At 38.7% G+C, this 20295-nt stretch overlaps 2 protein-coding genes across 5 annotated transcripts in view; one reads left to right on the top strand and one right to left on the bottom strand.

Annotated features, from left to right (window-relative positions):
• Positions 1–729, bottom strand: part of CWC27 (CWC27 spliceosome associated cyclophilin) — a 199771-nt gene extending 199042 nt beyond the window's left edge. Inside the window, exon 1 of the mRNA XM_035014517.1 lies at positions 494–729. Coding sequence (XP_034870408.1) covers positions 494–535 — 42 coding nt within the window. The 5' untranslated portion in view covers positions 536–729. The remainder of the gene's footprint in view (positions 1–493) is intronic.
• Positions 631–20295, top strand: part of SREK1IP1 (SREK1 interacting protein 1) — a 42812-nt gene continuing 23147 nt past the window's right edge. For 2 of the 4 annotated variants that reach the window (XM_035014514.1, XM_035014515.1), the window contains exons 1-2: positions 641–1162; positions 9857–9904. In XM_035014514.1, the coding sequence (XP_034870405.1) occupies positions 661–1162; positions 9857–9904 (550 nt within the window). In that variant the 5' untranslated portion in view covers positions 641–660. Of the gene's footprint in view, positions 1163–9856; positions 9905–20295 lie in introns of all 4 variants that reach the window. The other 2 variants (XM_035014513.1, XM_035014516.1) reach the window with 2 other exon arrangements.

The following is a 20295-nucleotide window of genomic DNA, read 5'->3' as shown; positions in this document are numbered from 1 at the left end:
TCACAAGGTTTTTCTTTACCTGCCTGCCTCCCCAACAAAATCGTAAGTTCTTCCAGGGCAACAACTAGACCTTATCCATCCATCTTTGTAGCCCCAGCACCTAGTACAGTGCCTGGTGCTTACCAGGCGTTCAATAAATGATTGTTGAACGAATGGAGAAAGAGTAATTTCCAAGTTGAGCAAAAAGGGGGAAAAAAAGTCGAAATTTAAAATGTACTTAGGTTTCTATCTAAGACCCTAAAAAACGCCGGCATGAGTTAGGCTGAAGCAAGAAATAGGACCAGACGGCTGGTAGACGGAGAAATCAGCATTTGAGGACTTTTTCAAAGTATTTGCTGAGAGGTGTCAATAGACGGTTTTCGACGCAATCCTGTTAAGAGCAAGAGTAAGGGACATGACTTCTTTGATCTTTCCCAACCCTAAGACCCCAGAACTCCCTTAGTCGGCGAGGTATCGCTTCGAGGAGCCCAGGTACCCTAGATGAGGCTCTCACCTTCCCGTTGGTGGGGGGCTCCTGGATGTAGATGTTGCTCATGCTGGTCAGTGCTCAGGACTCTGCTTCTAATTGGGAACGAGAACGGAGGGCCAGTCACTACAGCTGTCCACCTATCAGTGCACGCCTCCTTCAATCGGGTGGTCGCAGAAAGCTCCAGTTTGTCAATGTCGCCGAGACTACAACAACAAGCACTCTCTCGCCACCAAACTAGTTTCCCACGGACGCCGCCATGTCGCTCCTGGACCAGAGCACCGCTAATCCTGAGAAGGGGGATTCCGATGACCTCCAGGGAAGGAGAAAATATTATTAAGAACGCACAGATTAACTTAATTTGTGTTACAACTTTTAAATGCAATCTACAAATCCTGCTGTTGCTTACTTCAGTACACGTATGTGCGGGTCTCACTCACCTCCCCCCCCGAAGCGTGCAGCAATGGTTTGGACCACGTGTGTTCTGTAATATGACTCCCCCGGAAACCGAATCAACGCGACTTGGTTCCGCTATCGCCGGAGGCCTTCCTGGACTGTCACCGAGGTCCCGCGGCGCCGGTGGGAGGAAGAGGCCGCCCTCGCTGCTTGTTGTCCTCGCTGCAGGCGGGAGGCGGGCGTCCTCTCGAAGGCCTACGGCTCCTGCGACCCCTCTTACCAGCGCCATGGCAGTCCCAGGTGAAGACCGACGCCAGGGCCCGTAGGTCTAGGCGAGGAAGGGAGCTGGTAGGGGAGGTTGGGGTGCGCCCATGGGGCTTGAGGCGGGGGCGTGAAAATTAACAGGTTCGTTTGGTCTACATGAAAAAGCTTACACTCCAAAAATAATCTCTGAAGGGAAGAACGAACGACAGAAACTGTCTCCCCACCCAGTCGAGCTCCCGCGGCGCTGGATGGATTACAGGGAAAGTGTGTCGTGGGGGCGGGGGGCCGGGAACCGTAGGCCTAGGGGGCGAGGAGCCGAGAAAAACGGACTTCACTTCGGTATGGCTTGAAAATAGAATTCAGGTGGCAACACTTGACGGGCCCAAGTAGCCAGAGGCATTGTTTGTCGTGGAAGTCGCAGGGACGAAATTGACGTCTGGGCTTCTGCTCTCTCTTCCTATTGTACGGAGTTCCTGTGTGGCGGTGGACCGGTCGCTTTCCCCCTCTGGGCCTCTTTTTGTGCATCTGTAAAGGAAGATTTGCTCCTTTATGTCTGTGGTTTCTTCCAGCTCTCAGGTTCTGTGTCCAGTGGGTACCGACCTAAAAACAGTGAACCCTACGAAATAAGTGCTTCAGAGATTTCTGGTCCACAACTACCAGCTTACTTGCAAGTTCTAGTCGGGGAGGGCATCTGCTTACACCAGGTTTGCTGCCACGTCTTCCGAAGAACCCTGGTTGTAGGAGTTATTCTGAGAATTATATCCCTGTGACCCACCCCCAAACCCACAGCTTGGAGATTCACTGTGCTGTTTAGTATATGAAAGACTAAGAAGTGCTATGGTTCAGAAGCCCTAACTTTGTTTTAACCTGCCCCTCCCAGTATTGTTTAACCATGTTTGTACCGTGGCAGCCTTTTCTGAACTATATTTTACGGATCACTGTTATAGGGATATTGCGCTTTTCTAACCACTGCCGTTTTGGGAGGAGGTGGAATTAAGAGAGAGGAAAGATACACTCATTCATGCACAGAACAATCTTTATGGAAAGTGCCTACCACGTGCTAGGCGATGTGCTAGGCAGTGCGAATACAGCGGTGAACAAGACAGTTGCTCTTCACACAGAACTTAGAATTTAGCAATGGAGAGGAAGGACCAGAAAGTCAGACCTGTATGGCAGGGAAAATTTGAAGCCTTCAGGAGCACAGAGTAAGGGCACCTCACGGAAGACTAGAGGGGCTAGGAAGATGGACTTCCTAGAGGATGTGGCATTTAGGGTGAATCTTGAAGAATCCCAGGAGGGTTGGAGTGGTGAGAGAAGAAGTTGCAGCCTGAGGGACTGGATATGTAAAGAAAGAGGAAATGTTTGAGAAGAGGAAATAAAAGAAGTAAAAGATTCTCCCTATAAATGGAACTCAGAATACAAATGGGAGAGAAGTGAGAAATTAACTAGGGAGTTAATAACAGTAGCTAATACTTACTAATGTATCAGATGTGTAAGTAGCATTTACTATGTATCAGATGTGTCACAGTGTGTCAAGCATTGTATTTTATCTCATTTAACGTCAGTCCGCACTGTAAGATAAGTATTAATACTTCAGTTTTATATGAGGATACTGAGGGATAAACAAATCAAGTCGCTTGCTAATTAAGGGATAGCTACTAAGTGACAGGTCAGTGGGGCTCTTCTAGGCCCCATGCACTTATTCATCTTGCCATGTTATATAGTATAATTTACAAGGTAGTTTCCACCTCTTAAAGGACCCTGTAAGCCATGACAGTTTGGATATTTTCCCAAGGACTATAGGAAGCCATTTAAGAATTTTAAGAGATTCATATTTTGGAAAGATCATTCTGGCTGTACAGTAGATTGGAAGGGAGCTAGTTTGGAGACAAGGTCACCAATTAGGAGTAAAATCTGGTAAGTTATGATGCTTCAGGTATGGTATCAGGAAAGGAGAGAAGTACATGGATTGGAGATACGTTTTTGATGGTAGACTCACTAGGAATCCGTGATTGATCCAGTGTAGGTGGGTAAGACAGGAAGTGGGGTTTCACTGTTACCAGATTGGGTGGGGCCAGTTACTAGTATAGGCAATACCTGAGAAGGAGCAGGTTTTAGGGGGATGATGAGAATTTCAGTTTGGGGTTTGTGTTGAGGTATAGTCAGACATACGAATGGAAATATCTAATAGGTAGTAAGAGAAAATTTGTAGCTTAGGAAAGAAGCCAGAGTCAAAGACCACAATTCGAGTCATCCGCAGATGTAATAGGAGTTAAGACCATGGTAGTGGCTGCCTGTGCTCAGGTGGAGTGTGTAGGGTGTGAAGGAAGGGTCTGTGGCTGCAGCCTGGAGCTTAACAACCTATAAAGAGCTAGCAGAGGAAGGCCGGTCTGCACAGTAGATTGCCTAGGCGTCCTGAGCCTTCACATCAGCCCTGATGATCCTTGTATTGCACCACTACATCTAGAGTTGAGTTGCTGTCACTGTTGGTTTTATTACTTGAGCAAGCGTTTTGAGATTTCTGGTCCACAACTACCAGCTTACTTGGAAGTTCTAGTCGGGGAGGGCATCTGCTTACACTCTAGGAGACACAACATCACATCTTGTGTTCTCATGAAACTTAAGTATAGTAATAAAAATGGGGTGCTTAAGAAAGAAGAAAAAAAAGTGATTTTTTAAAAGTCCTCAGTGGAATTGCCTTAAACTTAGACAGGTGTTATAGCTGTGTTAACTTTCTTCCAATTCAAAATAATACTCCACAAAGTGTAATAATCTTAAATTGTGCCATTAAGCTAGATGGCAAGACATGGATAGACTGTTTAAACCCAGCAAAAATTGAGATAATAGACATGACAGCACTGTAAGAGTACAATGCAAGTACCATTAGGAAATAGAGATACAGAAAATGTTGAGATAATTTCTTGCGTGATCGATCCAGGTAGTGGATTAAAGAAAAATAGGGCTCCATCAGAAACCTTTTGAGATAATTATTGAGAAGGCCAAGTATTAAGTTACGCTCTTTTATTTTTAGGTATAATGCTCACATGGATTCAGCATGGCATTTCTCGGGTGGTCTTGCTAGTGATTATTATGAGATAAGACTATAAAGTGACGAGGATGCTTTCCACAAGTGAAAATCAGCCTCTTCTGTTTTATGCTCGCCTACTTCAGCTGTTTTTCCACAGCATTATGTGTAAGCATACACCATTATGTAGGGAACACGATGAAATGTGTACTTTCTTAGGGAAATCGTAGACTCTTAGTTGTTATTTTAAAAATGACGTTTAAGGGGCGCCTGGGTGGCTCAGATGGTTAAGCGACTGCCTTCGGCACAGGTCATGATCCCAGGGTCCTGGGATGGAGCCCCACATTGGGTTCCCTGCTCAGCGGGGAGTCTGCTTTTCCCTCTCCCTCTGTTGCTCCCCCGTTTGTGCTTGCTCTCTTCTCCTCTCTGTCTCTCAAAATAAATAAAATCTTTAAAAATAAAAATAAAAAATAAAAATGAGATTTAAATACAGGTTTCAGTGAAGTTGGCTTTCTTTTAGAAACTACTTTGCCCATTCACAGTTGTTGACATTAGTTCTGACATTCATGTTGATGATTCACCGTTCCCCATGAAGAGTCCACCTGACGCCCAGTGGCAGTGTATGTTACTGATGTTGCTGGCACAAAAACTCTTTTTCTCTCATTCAGTAAAATCTATATAGCCAAGATAGGGAATTTTCTGTACCCAAATTAACATTACATTTGGCATATGAAAGTGAGTCGAATTTTTAAAACACATTACTGTAACATCTTAGTAATAGAAGAATTCTAAATCACAATGCATCCCATTGCTTTTCACTCCTAAACAGTACATATTTTCTTTTCTCTGTAGTCTATGCTGCACATTGCTGCTGAAATAATTTTCCTTAACTATATATCTGATCCTGTCATTCCTGGGGAAGGGGGGAGTGGGTGGTAAGGAGTTAGTTCTTGGGCCCCTATCTGTGAATTTCATATTTCTCCATCACCCAGATCAGGATTTTAAATATTTCCATCACTCTAGGAAGGTCCCTTACGCCTTTGTCATTTCCCCCTTCCCTTGCCTAAATAACCATTATTTTATTTCAATTGTCCTTTTTTTAAAATTATCCTTCTTTGATAACTATTATTCCAGTGCCTGTCCTTCCTCAGATGGGCCAGTGACACTGCAGACTAGTTTCACAGCTAGTAACTGGGAGCTGCAAACGTTACTGATTCCCAAGTGTGGGAGTATTTTTTTAAGTCTCTAACCTCAAAGTAACAAGCATTTGTTGAGGACATATAGCAAGGCTACACCATGCTAAGCAGTGCATTGTATACAGAATTGAATGGCATGTTCTGGAAGCTAGAGAAACTAGCTTTTTCTACTCCTTTAAGTTCCTGGGAGGTAAAAGGCAGCCATTTACCTGAGCCCTTCCCTGACACTCAAGTTATTTAACAGAGTTCTAGATCCAGAGTAAGCCCTTGCTAATATTTAACAAGTAAAGAGATAAAGACCTCTGCAATTTATTCCTAAAACCATTGGTTAATAAAATTTTATTATAAATCTGTAACGTAGCTTCTCTGAAGAATTTACAAGTGCAGTTACTGCCTTTGTTAAAGAATCTTGCACAGCAGCAACTCTTCTTTATGTTGGGTTGTTTGAGGGAGGTTTTTAGTTTGGTTTTTGAGAAGGGAATTCATTCACATGCTTCAGATTTTAAAGCTACCAAAAGGTGTGTAGTGACATGTCTCTCACCCTTTCTACCCCTGGAGGTTCTTTTTTCAGCTAACTAATTTATATTCTTAGAGATCTTTTTTGTATCTCTCCATCTATCTATAAATAAAATCTACATATAATTTGTATTTTATTTACATCTAATCTTTCATACAAATGGCAACATACCATAAGCACTGTTCTATACCTTGCTTTTTTTCTTTATATCTTAGAGATCATCAGATATCATTAAGTAAAGACTAACCATAATTTATGTCTAAATTATTTCTACTCTTTTAGTATTATAAATGATGCTGTAGTGAATAACTTTGTATATAAGTCAATATAAATCACTATGCATTTGTGCAAGCAAATTGAGAAGATTCATTCCCAAATGGGGAAGTGCCAGGTCAAAGTACTATGTACATTTATAGTTCTGATAGGTTTTGTCAGTTTGCTTTCCATAGGGGTGATATTGATCTACACTACTATTCAGCACTGTATGGGAGTGTGTCTGCCCCATACTCTTTTCAACCCTTTCTTTGCTATTCTGATAAGGGAAAATGTAATCTCAGTGTAGATTTTAATGTACATTTCACTTATTATGAGTAAGGATGAGCATCTCCATGTTTCAAACTTGTTTCTGTTTCTGTGAGCTTTCTGTTTAGCTCCTTTGCTGATTTTTTTTTTCCTGTTGTTTGTTGGTTTTTTTCATAATGATTTTCTGGGTTTTATATGGTAGGCATAATTGCCCTTTATTGGTGCTATGAGTTGCAAATATTGGTTCCTACATTTTCATGTGTCTTTTGAGTTTGTTTTAGCTGGTCTTTGCCATTTTTTTTATGTAGGCAGTTTTATAAGTTTTTATTCAATGGTTTTAGGACTGTAGGTCATGATTACAAAGGAACATTTGGAGGGACGCAGGCTCTATTACTCTGAACAGCGTTAGCAAACTTTAAAGAGGAATGGAACAAAGAACAGCATGAGAACCTCAGATGGGGAAATGGATAACTTCTAATTGAAGTAATAAGGGCCTCTCAGTATGGCCTTGCTATTCAGTTTGACATGGATCTTGGGTACCAGAGTTCTTGTCCCAAGCAACAGAAACTGACTAGTTAATTGAAGAAGAAAATGAAAGATCTCAGGATGCTCACAGAATGTAAGCAAAGGCTAGATAACAAGGCTTGGAAAACAGACGAGACTAAGGGCATCCATAGCCAAGATGGTGCATAGCCCCAGACCTGGTTAGGAGTGCCACTCTCTGTGGCATCACTGCCACTAGAAAATGCATCTTGACAGGAGAATGAATGAAATGTCCCCACTTCATAGTGTCACTTGTCTCAGATTTATTGTATCAGAGGCATCAGATTCAACGTCCTAGGTAGAAGCATTCATTTGGCCCAGCAGTCATGAAAATTAGGACAAATGAAGCTTGAAATTTTAAGTCAACCAAAAACTAGTGAGGACATAGTTAATACAGAGTTATTTATTTAGTTCTTGTCTTATTGCCCTATCATGTAAAAGTTACAACTTTGTTAAAGAAGATGACCTACTTGGAAAAAGTTAATATTTTGTTCATTCTAAAAATATGAGATACAGTTCGTCATAAATAAGTTAATTTCTCATAAGTGCTGAGATGAGATCATGTCAGATCTGTCCATTACAACATTTTTAGTTTATTGTAGGAATGGTAATGGTGCATTTAGAATAGTTTTGTTCTGTCTCATTCAGCGTCTGTGGTTTCTATGGAAACAGACTTAACACTGACCTGGATTCTCTGAGCTTTTTTTCCAACAGGCAATTATTTCATAATGAAAGAGCCTCAGATTTTATTATTAATCCAGTGTTATACCACAATTCTGCTACAGTGCAGCATATGCATTCCTACTCTATGCAATACAAACCACAAGGTTTATGAGAAAAAATGAGATTGGGGCACAATAGTCAAAAACTTCATCAGTGATACATAAAAAATGATAGAAACCTAGTAATAGTAGCACAGTTTTGCACATGTTAATTGGTTAAAAGGCACATAAATAATATAGTAAATAGGGTACTATGCCTTGTAAAAGACCTGGAGTTTGCTGTGGAAGCAGACTTCGTAAGAATTGCAGTTTGTGAATTGTTCCAAAGTAATGGTGGGGGAAGAGGATGATGTGAAATCAGATCAGAGTTATGACACCTTATGTGGGTGGGCACTGCTCACAGCACACATGTTGAACTGAGGTCACTAGAAATATTTTGGGTTGTGTCCTTGCGTGTGTTTTGTATATTCCTATGAACCTCAGAGCAAATGGATACCACTTTCTGCATTCACCTAGTATTTTTCATGGACAAAAGTCACATTATGTTCAAATCGTTCTCTCTTACATCAATTGTATTGGAACAAATTTATGTTTTTAAAACAAGCGTTATAGCACACCTGACTGTATTTTTTACTAGAATAACTCAGTAATGTGTATTTTAAAGTAAATTTGGGATTAGGGAAAAATGACTAGTGTTTTGACTTCATAACAGTGAAGAGATAGTTTAAATTAACACTGTTTTATATTTGCGTTCTATGTACTTTAATTTATTAGTGAGTTTGGGTTATATCTCCATATGAAGAATTTAGAAGTTAGATGCCTTGCATTAAGGTAATACAACAATTCTTTCCTGACCTTCTGGTTGCTGGAAGCCCTTATTGGAGGTGAAAATTAGTTTCAACTATATGTGTTATGCAGCCATAAGAAGGAATGATCTTCTGATATGTGCTACAGTTTGGGGATCTTGAAAACATTATGCCAAGTAAAATAATTCAGACACGAAAGGATAAATATTGTATGATTCCACTTATATGAGATTCCTAGAACAGGTAAATTTATAGAGGCAGAAAGTAGGATGGAGAGTACCATGGGCTCGAGGGAAGGGGGACTGGGCAGTTATTGTTTAATGGGTATAGTTAGTGTTTGGGATGATGAAAGATTTTGGAAATAGTGGTGATGGTTGTACAACCTTGTGAATGTACTTCATGCCACTGAATTCCACACTTAAAAATTGTTAAGGTGATAAATTTTATGTATATTTTTATTACAAAATCAATTTTAATTTATTTCATCTATTATCTTCCAGCATTGCTCGCATGTAGCACTAATCATACAGAGATACTATAAATATTTCTAAACATCGATCAGACTGAATATGTGACTAGCAGTTTGTTTTCTCTTGTCAGAGAATCTGATTGCTGAATTTAGATGTTTCTTAGAATAGCTAGCAGTTAAAGTATTTTTCTGGATTTTCACCAATTCCTTTTAAAAAGTCAGTTTGTTTTTCTTCCAAGGGAGAGCAGAAAAACATTTGTTATCTCTAACGTTCACATATATGTATATATAATAACTAGTATATATAGTGCATATGTGTATGCATATATGTATATAGCTAATTATTTACATTTGAGGGACAAGCTAAAATACTCTGCAATTTCTTCCTCAGTGTTCTAGAATTCCTGGAATGTTTAAGTTCTTGACTATAACACTGCATTTCTGTTAAAGAAAAATATATTCCAAAATTCTTGAAATATTGTCAAAGAAAATAATTTGAGTAAATTGGCTTTTTCAGTGATTTCTAGCATTCATAACAATTCAATGGATAGTGTTACTAATTTGGGTCAGGAATGATTTTTTTTAATTAATTAATTAATTAATTAATTAATTAATTTTTAAAAGATTTTATTTATTTGACAGAGAGAAAGACAGCCAGAGAGGGAACACAAGCAGGGGGAGTGGGAGAGGGAGAAGCAGGCTTCCCGCGGAGCAGGGAGCCTGATGCAGGGCTCGATCCCAGGATCCTGGAATCATGACCTGAGCCAAAGGCAGACGCCCAACGACTGAGCCACCCAGGCGCCCCAGGAATGATTTTTTTTTAAAGAAAGAAATTCTACAATAAGAGGTTTCTTAGCTTTTTCATGTGATGAAATTCTTATGTTTCTTCTTTTTATATGTCTCCTAAAATGTCATCCAATTTTATTTCAGGTTGCAACAAGGATAGTGTCCGAGCCGGCTGTAAAAAATGTGGCTATCGTAAGTACATTAAAAAATATTTCAAATGTGAATCATTGCCTCTTTGGGCAGTGTGATCTGGCATCCTGATTTTACTGCCCTGATTTCAGCATAGTTCTGTAACCCTGTTATTTAGCCCAGGTTTGCAGATGATTCAGAAATTGCTGTCAGCTCTGAATGGTTCCTTTCTTCCCTGCTGTAGACTCAGTGACAGGTGGCTATATATCTAGTGACTAGCAAAGATGTCAAGTACAAGTGGAGTAGATTTAGGAGACTGGAGAAAGTATATTCCAAAAAAAAAAAAGGACACATATGCTTAATCTTTTACTCCTTGTCTTTCTAGATACTGGATGAAGAGGGGAAAGCAATGAAAATTATTTATGAAGGGTTTTCCTGTTGACTGAGTTTAGTCCTTTTAAGGATGAAATTAGTCCTAGAATTTCTGCTCACAGGCAAAAGTTGATGTAAACAGTCATTAATGTCTATTATGATCAATGAAGTGGAATAAAAAAATAAACTTTAACATGTGCAATTATGTAGCTTAAATTTGTAATTATGTACCACAAACAAATATCATTTCTTTAGTTAAATGTAACAATTCCTGAAGTTGATAACAGCGAGAACAGTATCATTTGTTTTTTTATAAATTGGAGACCATGCACATGAGCCTGGATTATGGTTAATGCTCTATATAAAATTAATTAATTTACATAGAAGTATAGTTACATTTGATGCACAATGTTACATGAGCTTTAGATGTGCAACATAATGATTTGTTAAGTTTATACTTCAGGCTATGCTCACAAGTACTACCATCAGTCACCATATAGTGCTCTTTTATTTGACAGAGAGAGCGGGAGAGCAGGAACACAAGGAGGGGGAATGGGAGAGGGAGAAGCAGGCTTCCCGCCAAGCAGTGAGCCCAATGTGGGGCTCAATCCCAGGCCCCTGGGATCATGACCCAAGCCGAAGGCAGACACTTAACTGACTGAGCCACCCAGGCACCCCCAGAAAAGTTATTTTTAAAAAGATAAATGTGATGTAAAAAAAAGGATGTCCTTGCAAGAACATGTGATAAGAGAGCACTCTTATCATAAATCTTCATTAAAAGGGCTCATAATGAAAGCATGCTGAGAGTACCAAGTCACATTCCTCCAAGCAAAGGCTGAAATGTGGCACAAGGGAATCTTGCTCAGTTAGCAAAAGTGAGCAATAAGCATACATAGCCTTCACTTAAATTAAAACTCCTGAAGAATATACTTTCATGCAAGAAATGGCTGCAGTGAAATCTTTTCTGTGTTTTAAACTTGTTTATATTTATTTCTGCTTTGTTTCCTTTCTTTAAATCTTTGCTAATTTCCATGTTTTGTTTCTTGATTTAAGACTTAAGAACCTGCTCACTCATGCTCTCTCTCTCTATATGCTGTTTTATTTACTTCAAAATCTAGAATGGATTTTCCAATCTGTCTATAAATACCAGTTTATCTACTTGGACTTCTTTTTCATTTTTAACTTAAGACTTGTAAGAAAATAGGGGTGCCTGGGTGGCTCAGTCGGTTAAGCATCTGCCTTCCACTTGGGTCATGATCCCAGGGTCCTGGGATCAAGCCCAGCATCAGGCTTCTTGCTCAGCAGGGAGTCTGCTTCTCCCTCTCCCCCTGCCTGCCGCTCCCTCTGCTTATTCTCTCCCTCTCTATCTCTGTCAAATAAATAAATAAAAATCTTAAAAAAAAAAAAGACTTGTAGGAAAATGATAAAAATAATTTTTTGGAAATACAGTATTTGTTGATCTAGTCTCCTTACTGCTATTTTATTTTAAACAATGATGGAAGTATCTGTAGTAATTAGAATTTTTTTTAGAGAAGCCAAGTAAGCAGATAGGTTTGGCAGTCTTTCTAAGTTTAGTTCCTTCTGCTTTATTATTTTAATCTATTATTTTAGTGATTAAGTTATTAAATAACTTCTATTCAGTAATACTTCCCTTCTGGGTTAAACTTACATCTTATACCTGTTAAAAATGAAGGTCTTTTGAATTTACATGTCTTTCTGATAGAAACTACATTTTAAAAATTACCTGTTATTTGCAGGCCAGAATTTTTGTATTGATAGTAGATGTAAGAGAGAAGTCCACAAAACTCTTTGAAATGTTTTTAATGCCTAAAAATGTGCATATTCATCATTCAGTTACAAAAGAGTATTGTCTCTCTAGTGTTGTGAAGCTAATGGTTTAGGTTGTACTATTTTAAAAATTTTAATACTTGATTGAAAAAGATTTTATTGTCAGTATGTTTCAATAGTGTTTATATTATTTTTAAAAGTTTCAAGTTAAGGATGAATGTGTTACTAAATAACAGGGATGTCACTTTTTCATGGCAATTTCCTCAACAAAATAAGAAAAATTGTTATTTCTATGATAAGTTTTTGAATTTTTTTTGGAGTTGGCAACTTCTGAATATTTAAAAGCTACAAGAACACTAAGCCTTTTTCCATGGAATAAATTTCTCAAATAATTATGATAGTTCTCAGAAAATAGACCTTTAAAAAGTTCAGTATAGTATACTCAGTGGTTGAGCATTTGATTGTAGCAGCAGGAAATAAAAACATACCTAAATACCTTTAATGTTTTATTTAACTTAAAATGCTAATCTATTGATAGATATTCATGACCTTTTCTTTGCCTGTGGGTCTGCTCATTATTGTTTCTCATAGACTTTTAAGTGCAAATATCTGAAATGCATTTCCTACATTTTATAGTTTGTTTTTTCAAAGATAAGCAAGCAGTGAAAATAATAAATCTGAGTGCAAAATCGTTTTATCATTTGTTCTCATTAGTGGTAATACTGGCCCCCTGGAAATCTGTGGCCTTTTTTTTTTTTTTTAAGTTGTCCATATCTGGTTGAGGGCAACAGTAGGACATTTAGTATGTAGGGTGTAGTGATTATAAACATCCTGTGATGTGTAGGGCAATATTGGACAGTGAAGAATTGCCTGCCTCAAAATGACAGTGGCACCCCCTTTGAGAAATAGGTACTTCTTCTCATTGTTTTAGATTTTATTTCTCTATCTTGTACAATCTTGTTCCAGTACCTAATTTGAAAACTGCTTTTAAAAATAATTCATTTAAATCAGGTGTTTCTAAAAGTACAACTTTGTTGTATAGAAACAACCACTCTTTTTTGCCCCACGTTCATATTTTTGGACTTACATGATTTTATATAAGCAAACTTACATATAACAATAACAAATAGGTCATGAAGCAAACTATGCAGATTCAGGCCTGTATGGGGAGGGATAAAAAAGTGGAGAGCCTATATAGTCTCCCATTTCAGGAAATTTGCATGAGAAAAGTAAGGAACTGTCTTAGTCCTTTTGGACTACTATAACAAAATACCATAAGCCCAGTAGCTTATAAACAGAAATTATTGCTCATCAGAGGCTGTAAGTCCAAGCTCAGGGTGCCAGCAAGTTTTCCAGGTCATAGATTTTTCATTTTATACTCACATGGTGGAAAGGACTAGAGATCTCTCTGGAGTCTTTTTTTATAAGGCAGTAATCCCATTCATGAGGGTACCACCCTCAGAACCTAATCACCTCCCAAAGGTCCCATCAACTAATACCATCCTCTTTGGGGGTTAGAATTTCAGCATATTAATTTTGGAGGGGACACAAAGATTCAGGTCATAACAGGAACATATTCAATACAATTAACCCTTGAACAACATAGGTTTGAACTGCACAGGTTTAGTTTTAAGTCTTTTTTTTTTTTTTTAATACAGTACAGCAGTAGAACAGGAATCACCACGTATCTCCCCCTCCCCACCTGCACTTAGCCACGGTAGATCCTAGTCTAATACCCATTTCTTGCTCCTCTTCTGGTAATGTGGAAAACCTCATTCCACGTGGAGTCCAGGGAAGGTAGATAACTAGGGAAGTCAAAGTACCCTTACCCTTCTCTCTAGGTCACTTGTGCCACTTGATCCCCTTTATGTGGTTCTAATGCAGTTTTTGTTCATGGAAAATGCTGTCAAGGACTAAGCTGCCAGTTCCCGTGTAATATTAGCTACCCTCTTCAGAAAATGTTCAGCACCTTGGACAGCGCCCCACCCTACTGAGACCCAGGCTTCTATCTGGTGCTGTCCTGCCCTTGGTGTCCTCCTGCATTCCTTGGTTGGGGGTTTGGGGGTAGGTGGGTTATTATGTGGTTCTTGGTTACTTCAGCAAGAATCCTTCCCCAAGAGCCTGTTTCTTGCACCTCCCAGTTCAAGACCTCAGTGAACTGAGTTTCCCACAGGTAGTAGGATGGAGAGTGCCAGGAGCAGGCAAGAGCCCTGGTGTTACAGCCTTCTCTGGAAATTTCCTCCACCTTTGCTTTGTTTTTCATCATGTGGTGACTTTTATCTTACTTTTCTATCACATAAAATACAGTAGTTCAGTTTTAAGGGAGCCAGAAATTATGTGTGGATTTTTGACTGCCTGGAGTTCAGTGCTCCTAACCCCTGTGTTCAAGGGTCAACTGTAATTCCTGGAAGAGAATTTGGGATAAACGGAGGGTTTTATATTTAACATATAATGTGTTTATATAGACTGAGGGGATATAGGAGATGTTTCAGATACTGGAGACAGGAGAAGATTAAGCAATTTCATCTAAGAGTTATAACAAGGATATTTCTTAACTTTGGAGGAAGCTAGGTGAGAATAAGTACAGATATTTTCAGGTATGGAGACAGAAAGTAGAAGGAGATGCTGTCTGGTAAACTTAGGAGGCAGAGTTGGCTGTTTGGAAAGGGGGCATTGAGTGGGACGGGAAATTGGTTGAACAATAATTTAAGTCAGGCATACGTTTGGAAAAGTCACCGAGGAAAATAGGACAGACCAAAAAAAATGAAATGCTTTGTGTCTGTGCTAGCATTCATGGATGTGTGATTGTGCTCAAGCATTGCTTGGCTGCTCGGGGATAGGCACAATCCAAAGGTTAGCTTTGAGCCAGAGTATTTGTTTTACAGTGAGGTATGATAGAAGAATAAGAATATGAATGAGTCAGAGAGGCTTATAAAAGAGTATTCAGAGAGTCAGGAATGAGAAATTTGATAGACTAGGAGAAAATGAAGGGATTGAGTGAGTTAAGGTCTTAATAAGATTCCAAAACAGATCGATGCATGGGTGTAAGGGAGTGAGAAAGGTAGAAGGATAAAAGCTTAGAGTCATAGTATGATATTAGAGTTTAAAGTTTCTGAGATGGAACACTTCAGGTGATGACAAGGAGCATGGTGTGGCTATGGCATCTAGAATATCAAGGAACCAAGAAAAGCCATACAACACTCTAGACTGTCCCATCGAGGCTTGTGAAGAACTCGAGTGTGAGCCTGATTCCAAAGACTTCAGTGGCTAGGCTATTATACAGTAACAGGACTGCATGGGAGAGTAGAGGACTGCTATATTGGGAAACAGTATTAAGAAGCCTGGAGGAGGGGCTCCTGGGTGGTTCAGTTGGTTAAGCATCTGCCTTCAGCTCAGGTCATGATCCCAGAGTCCTGGGATCAAGCCCCGCATAGGGCTTCCTGCTCAGCAGAGAGCCTGCTTCTCTCCCTGCCCCTCATCCCACTTGTGCTTGCTCTCTCTCTCTCTTTCTCTCTCTCTCAAGTAAATATATAAAATCTTAAAAAACAACAACAACAAAAAAGAAGCCTGGAGGATACTAATAATACAGAGGTAAGCTGTAGAAAAGTGTTCCCAGGGAAGAGCCAAATATCCTTTAAACAAGTGGTAGAGGGAGCAAACTGCAAACAGGTAGCATAATTTGTCCATTAAAGATTGCATGTTTCAGAAGTTGTCATAAAAAGATTGGGAGAGAAAGGGGTGATTATCTGTTAGGCCAGGGGACCAGAAACAATATGAAGATAAGACTTCAGGGAAGATAAATGAATACAGAAGCCTACATTTTTGGGTAGGAATCACAATGATAGGGATGTGAAGCTTGGTGGAATTAATTGTGTTTAATAATTGAAAAGTTTGTAATGTAGCCTTTATGCTCTCAGAACTGAGGACCTTAGGTAAAGCCAAAACCTGGTTTACTTAGCCCTGTTCACATGGTCCGTATATGCCATAGCCAAGAAATAAATACATGAGCACCCTAATTATAAAACAGGAGTTCTTTTCATTCATTGACAGATCTTTATCAGCACAGTCTAAATGAAACTGTTACTTGGCACTTTGAGTTACCCATCTAGCCACTCCTTGAATGCGGACAGGGGAGAATATACCTTTCCTTTTATTGGTACAATAAATGGTCATAACCTGACACCATGTATTAAATACCTACTTGGTGCTAGAGTCTGTACTAAGCATTTTAAAGATGCAATTAATTGCGTTTCATTCTTAAAACAACCCTATGAAGTAGATTTTGTGGTCTCCATTTTTATGAACATTCAAAAAACAAAACAAAACAAAAAGGCACCAGAGTGATTGCCTAGGTGCAAACCTCAGCTGGCACTTACTAACTGTGTGACATCAGGGAAGTTGCTTAAGCACTCTGCTTCAGTTTCCTGTCTGTAAAATGAGATAATTAGAGCCCCTAATTCCACAGAGTTGTAAAGATTAAATTAGTTAATGCAAGTGTTGAGATCAATGGTTTGCCATAGGAATTCCTCAGTAATTATTATTGACTATTGTTACTGTTATAAATCAGAAAATAGGCTCAGGAGGATTACTTTATTATTAAGGGAAAACTGGAAATTGTAATCTGGTAATCTGTAGGACTTGACACTATGCCATGGTCTTTTCCCCACCATTTGTAAATATAACATAAAATTTGCCATTTTAAGCATTTTTAAGTATACAATTCAGGGGCATTAATTACATCCACAGTGTTGTACAACTGTCTCACTATCTATTCTGACACTTTTCATCACCCTAAACAGAAATGCTATAACCTCTATCTCTCCAGCCCTCCCTTCCCCTAGGCTCCAGCCTCTAATACACTTTCTGTTCTATAAATTTGGCCATTCTGGATATATCATGTAAGTGTAATCATACAGTATTTGTACTTTGTGTCTGGCTTATTTCCCTTAGTATAACATTTCAGAGCTCATCCATGTTGTAGCTTTTTTAAATTTTTTTTTTTGTGGCTGATATACCACATTGTATTATTCATTCATTTGTTGGTAGACACTTGGGTTGTTTCCACTTTTTGGTTATTGTGACTAATGGAGCAGTGAAAATCGATGCACAAGTATCTGCTTGAATCCCTCTTTTCAGTTCTTTTGTGTGTATGCCTGGGAGTGGAATGCTGGGTCATCTGTGTTCAGCTTTTTGAGGAGATGCTAAACTGTTTTCCACCAGAAATTTTACATTCCCACTAGAAATGTACAAGAATTCCAATTTCTCTACATTCTTGCCAACATTTATTCTTCTTTTCCTTTTTTTTTTTTTACAAGTGTAGCCATCCTTATAGATAGGAAGTGATATCTCAATGTGGTTTTGATTTGAATTTCCCTAATGACTAATGATGTTCAGCACCTTTTTATAGTCTTATTGGCCATTTGTATATCTTCTTTGGATTAATGTCTATTCAAGTCTTCTGCCCATTTTTTAATTGAGTTGGTTTTTTTGTTCTTGAGTTATACGACTTGTATATATACTGGATGTTAAACCCTATCAGATATATGATTTGCAAATATTTTCTCCCATTCTGTAGGTTAGCTTTTCACTTTCATAGTAATTTCTTTGCAAAAAGGTTTTAAATTTTGATGAAGTCCAGTTCGTCAATTTTTTCTTTTGCTGGTGCTGTTGGTATTTTTTTTTTTAGATTTATTTATTTATTATTTGAGAGAGAGAATGAGCAGGAGGGGCAGGGGAGAGGGAGAGAGAATCTCAAGCAGACTCTGAGCTAGGTGCAGAGCCCAACATGGGGCTTGATCCCACAGCCCTGAGATCACCACTTGAGCTGAAACCAAGAATCAGGTGCTTAACCGACTGCACCACCTAGGCGACCCTGGTGCTATTGGTTTTTTATATCTAAGAATCCTTTGCCAAATTCAAGGTCATGAAGACTTACCCTTTGCTGTCTCCTAAGAGTTTTATGGTCTTAACTCTTATATTGTTAAGTCTTTGATCCAGTTTGAGTCAATGTTTTCATATGATATGAATAAGATATTCAACCTCATTGTTTTGCATGTGGAAATCGAGTTGTTTCTGCACCATCTGTTGAAGAGACTGTTCTTTCCCCAGTGAGTAGACTTAACGCTCTTGTCAAAAATCAGTTGGCCATATATAATGGGTTTATTTCTGGGTTCTTAATTCTGTTCTATTGGCCTATATGTCTGTTCTTGTGACAGTACCATCCTGTTTTGATTACTATAACTTTGTGGAAATTTTTGAAATCAGGAAGTGTGAGTTTTCCACTTTTATTCTCTCTCAAGATTGTTTTGGCTAGTCCGGCACCTTGAATTTGGGAATTGGCTTTACCATTTCTGAAAAAGCCCTGTCATGTTTTAGTAATCAGCTACTAAAGGTTGTAATTTGAAATGTCTCTGTGTATCTGTGGCCAGAATTTGTTTCAGGTCACCTAAGAATTTTCTGCTCATTGTCTGCTTAGAGTCTATATAGAAAAGAAGTCATAAGAACTGTAATTTGGAATACAATTATTTCCTAAGTTTCTTCACTTACTTCCCCAGTAGAAAAAAAATAGAAACTATTTGTAGCTTCATGAGTAATTTATCTTAGGATTAGTTTAGGGTCAGTTTCATTGAAGTAAAGCTAAAATGCATGTGAGATGGAGCTTGCTGCCAGTGTGGTGGTTATTTCAGTATTTTATTTACTTTAAATATTCATTGTTATATGAAGTGTTTGGGTGCAAAGCTAGCTTAAGTAAAGGGAAAAGTGTATCATCAGGAGTTCTGATCAAAATGGCAAACTGAACCAAGATATAAAGTCCTCCCTTGTGCTTTGAACACAGAAATGCTGAGAAAAACAAGAGTAACAGCAACAAAAATAACCCAGCTCAAATGAATGAAAGGGAAATCCCCAGTGCTGGAAATGAAAAGGTGCTCAAAGCCAGAATAGGGAATGATAGCTGAAAACAGTGAGGTCCACAAGCCTACTGGGTAGACTTTTATGGACTAGGGAGTGAAGCCTTAGACCGGTGTGGGATGGCAGCTTGGCTGGAGTGGGGACTCTTGCATAAAGCCCTAGTGTTGAAAAGGTTGTGAAACAGGGATTAGAAAAATCCCATTCACTATCTAGGGAAAGTGGCAAGAAACTGTACTGTATGAGTTCCTACAAGATAATAATTAGAAGAAAAGGAATAATCAAGAATTGTTTACCCAAGCTTATGCCATGTGTAAGTATGAGGAGTGAATTTACACTGCCTCCAGCGAGGCAGGAACTATTTTTCCAGGTTAAGAAATTAACATTGAAATTGGATCTGGTATTTGGGCACCTGGCCTGCTCAGGGGTAAAGTGTGCAACTCTTGATCTCAGGGTCATGACTTCAAGCCCCACGTTGGGTATAAGAGCTTACTTAAAAAAAAAAAAAAAAAAAAAGATTGGTCTGCGTATGATTTCACTCATATGTGGAATTTAAGAAGCAAAACAAATGAACATGGGAAACATAAAAAGAGAGCAACAAACCAAGAAACAGACTCTTAACGATAGAGAACAAACTGAAGGTTGATGAGGGAAGTGGGCGGGGGATGGGTTTAATAGGTGATAGGGATTAAGGCAGGCACTTGTGATGACTACCTGGTGTTATATATGAATCACTAACTTCTAAACCTGAAACTAATATTACAATGCATGTTAACTAACTGGAATTTAAATAAAAATGTGGAAAAAGTTGGTCTGGTATCAAATTAGATAAAGAAACTTAAGTGCAGCTATATGTCATTATTAATAAAACAACAGGGAAAACTAAAGACTGCATAAAAATTTTCAAAATAAAGGGACTGGGGAGCAAAGAGGAGATAGGTTAAATATTGTTGATATTCAGTGGTTTTTCTTACAAAAATGGCAACTTCATATGATTAAACTAATAACAACCAAAAGAGAATAGTAGAGTAATTTCAATATCAGACTTTTGAAGCAAGAGCAGTATTAAGAATAGAGATTCAAGAACAATGAAAAAGGTAAAATGATAATGATCTTGATTGTGCTTACTAATATAAACTCCAATTATTTTTAGTAAAAACTGTATTACAAGGAGAAATTGGCAAAACTTTGATGATAGAGGTACTTAAAATTACACTATCAGAAGTTATTAGACAAAAATACAGTGGAGGGCGCCTGGGTGGCTCAGTTGGTTAAGCGACTGCCTTCGGCTCAGGTCATGATCCTGGAGTCCCTGGATCGAGTCTCGCATCAGGTTCCCTGCTCAGCGGGGAGTCTGCTTCTCCCTCTGACCCTCCCCCCTCTCATGT

Source organism: Mirounga leonina, unplaced genomic scaffold (assembly GCF_011800145.1).
Source record: "Mirounga leonina isolate KUSES-001 unplaced genomic scaffold, KU_Mleo_1.0 Mir_168, whole genome shotgun sequence".
In the NCBI taxonomy this organism is placed as follows: Eukaryota; Metazoa; Chordata; class Mammalia; order Carnivora; family Phocidae; genus Mirounga; species Mirounga leonina.
This window is presented reverse-complemented; position numbering and strand designations above follow the sequence as displayed.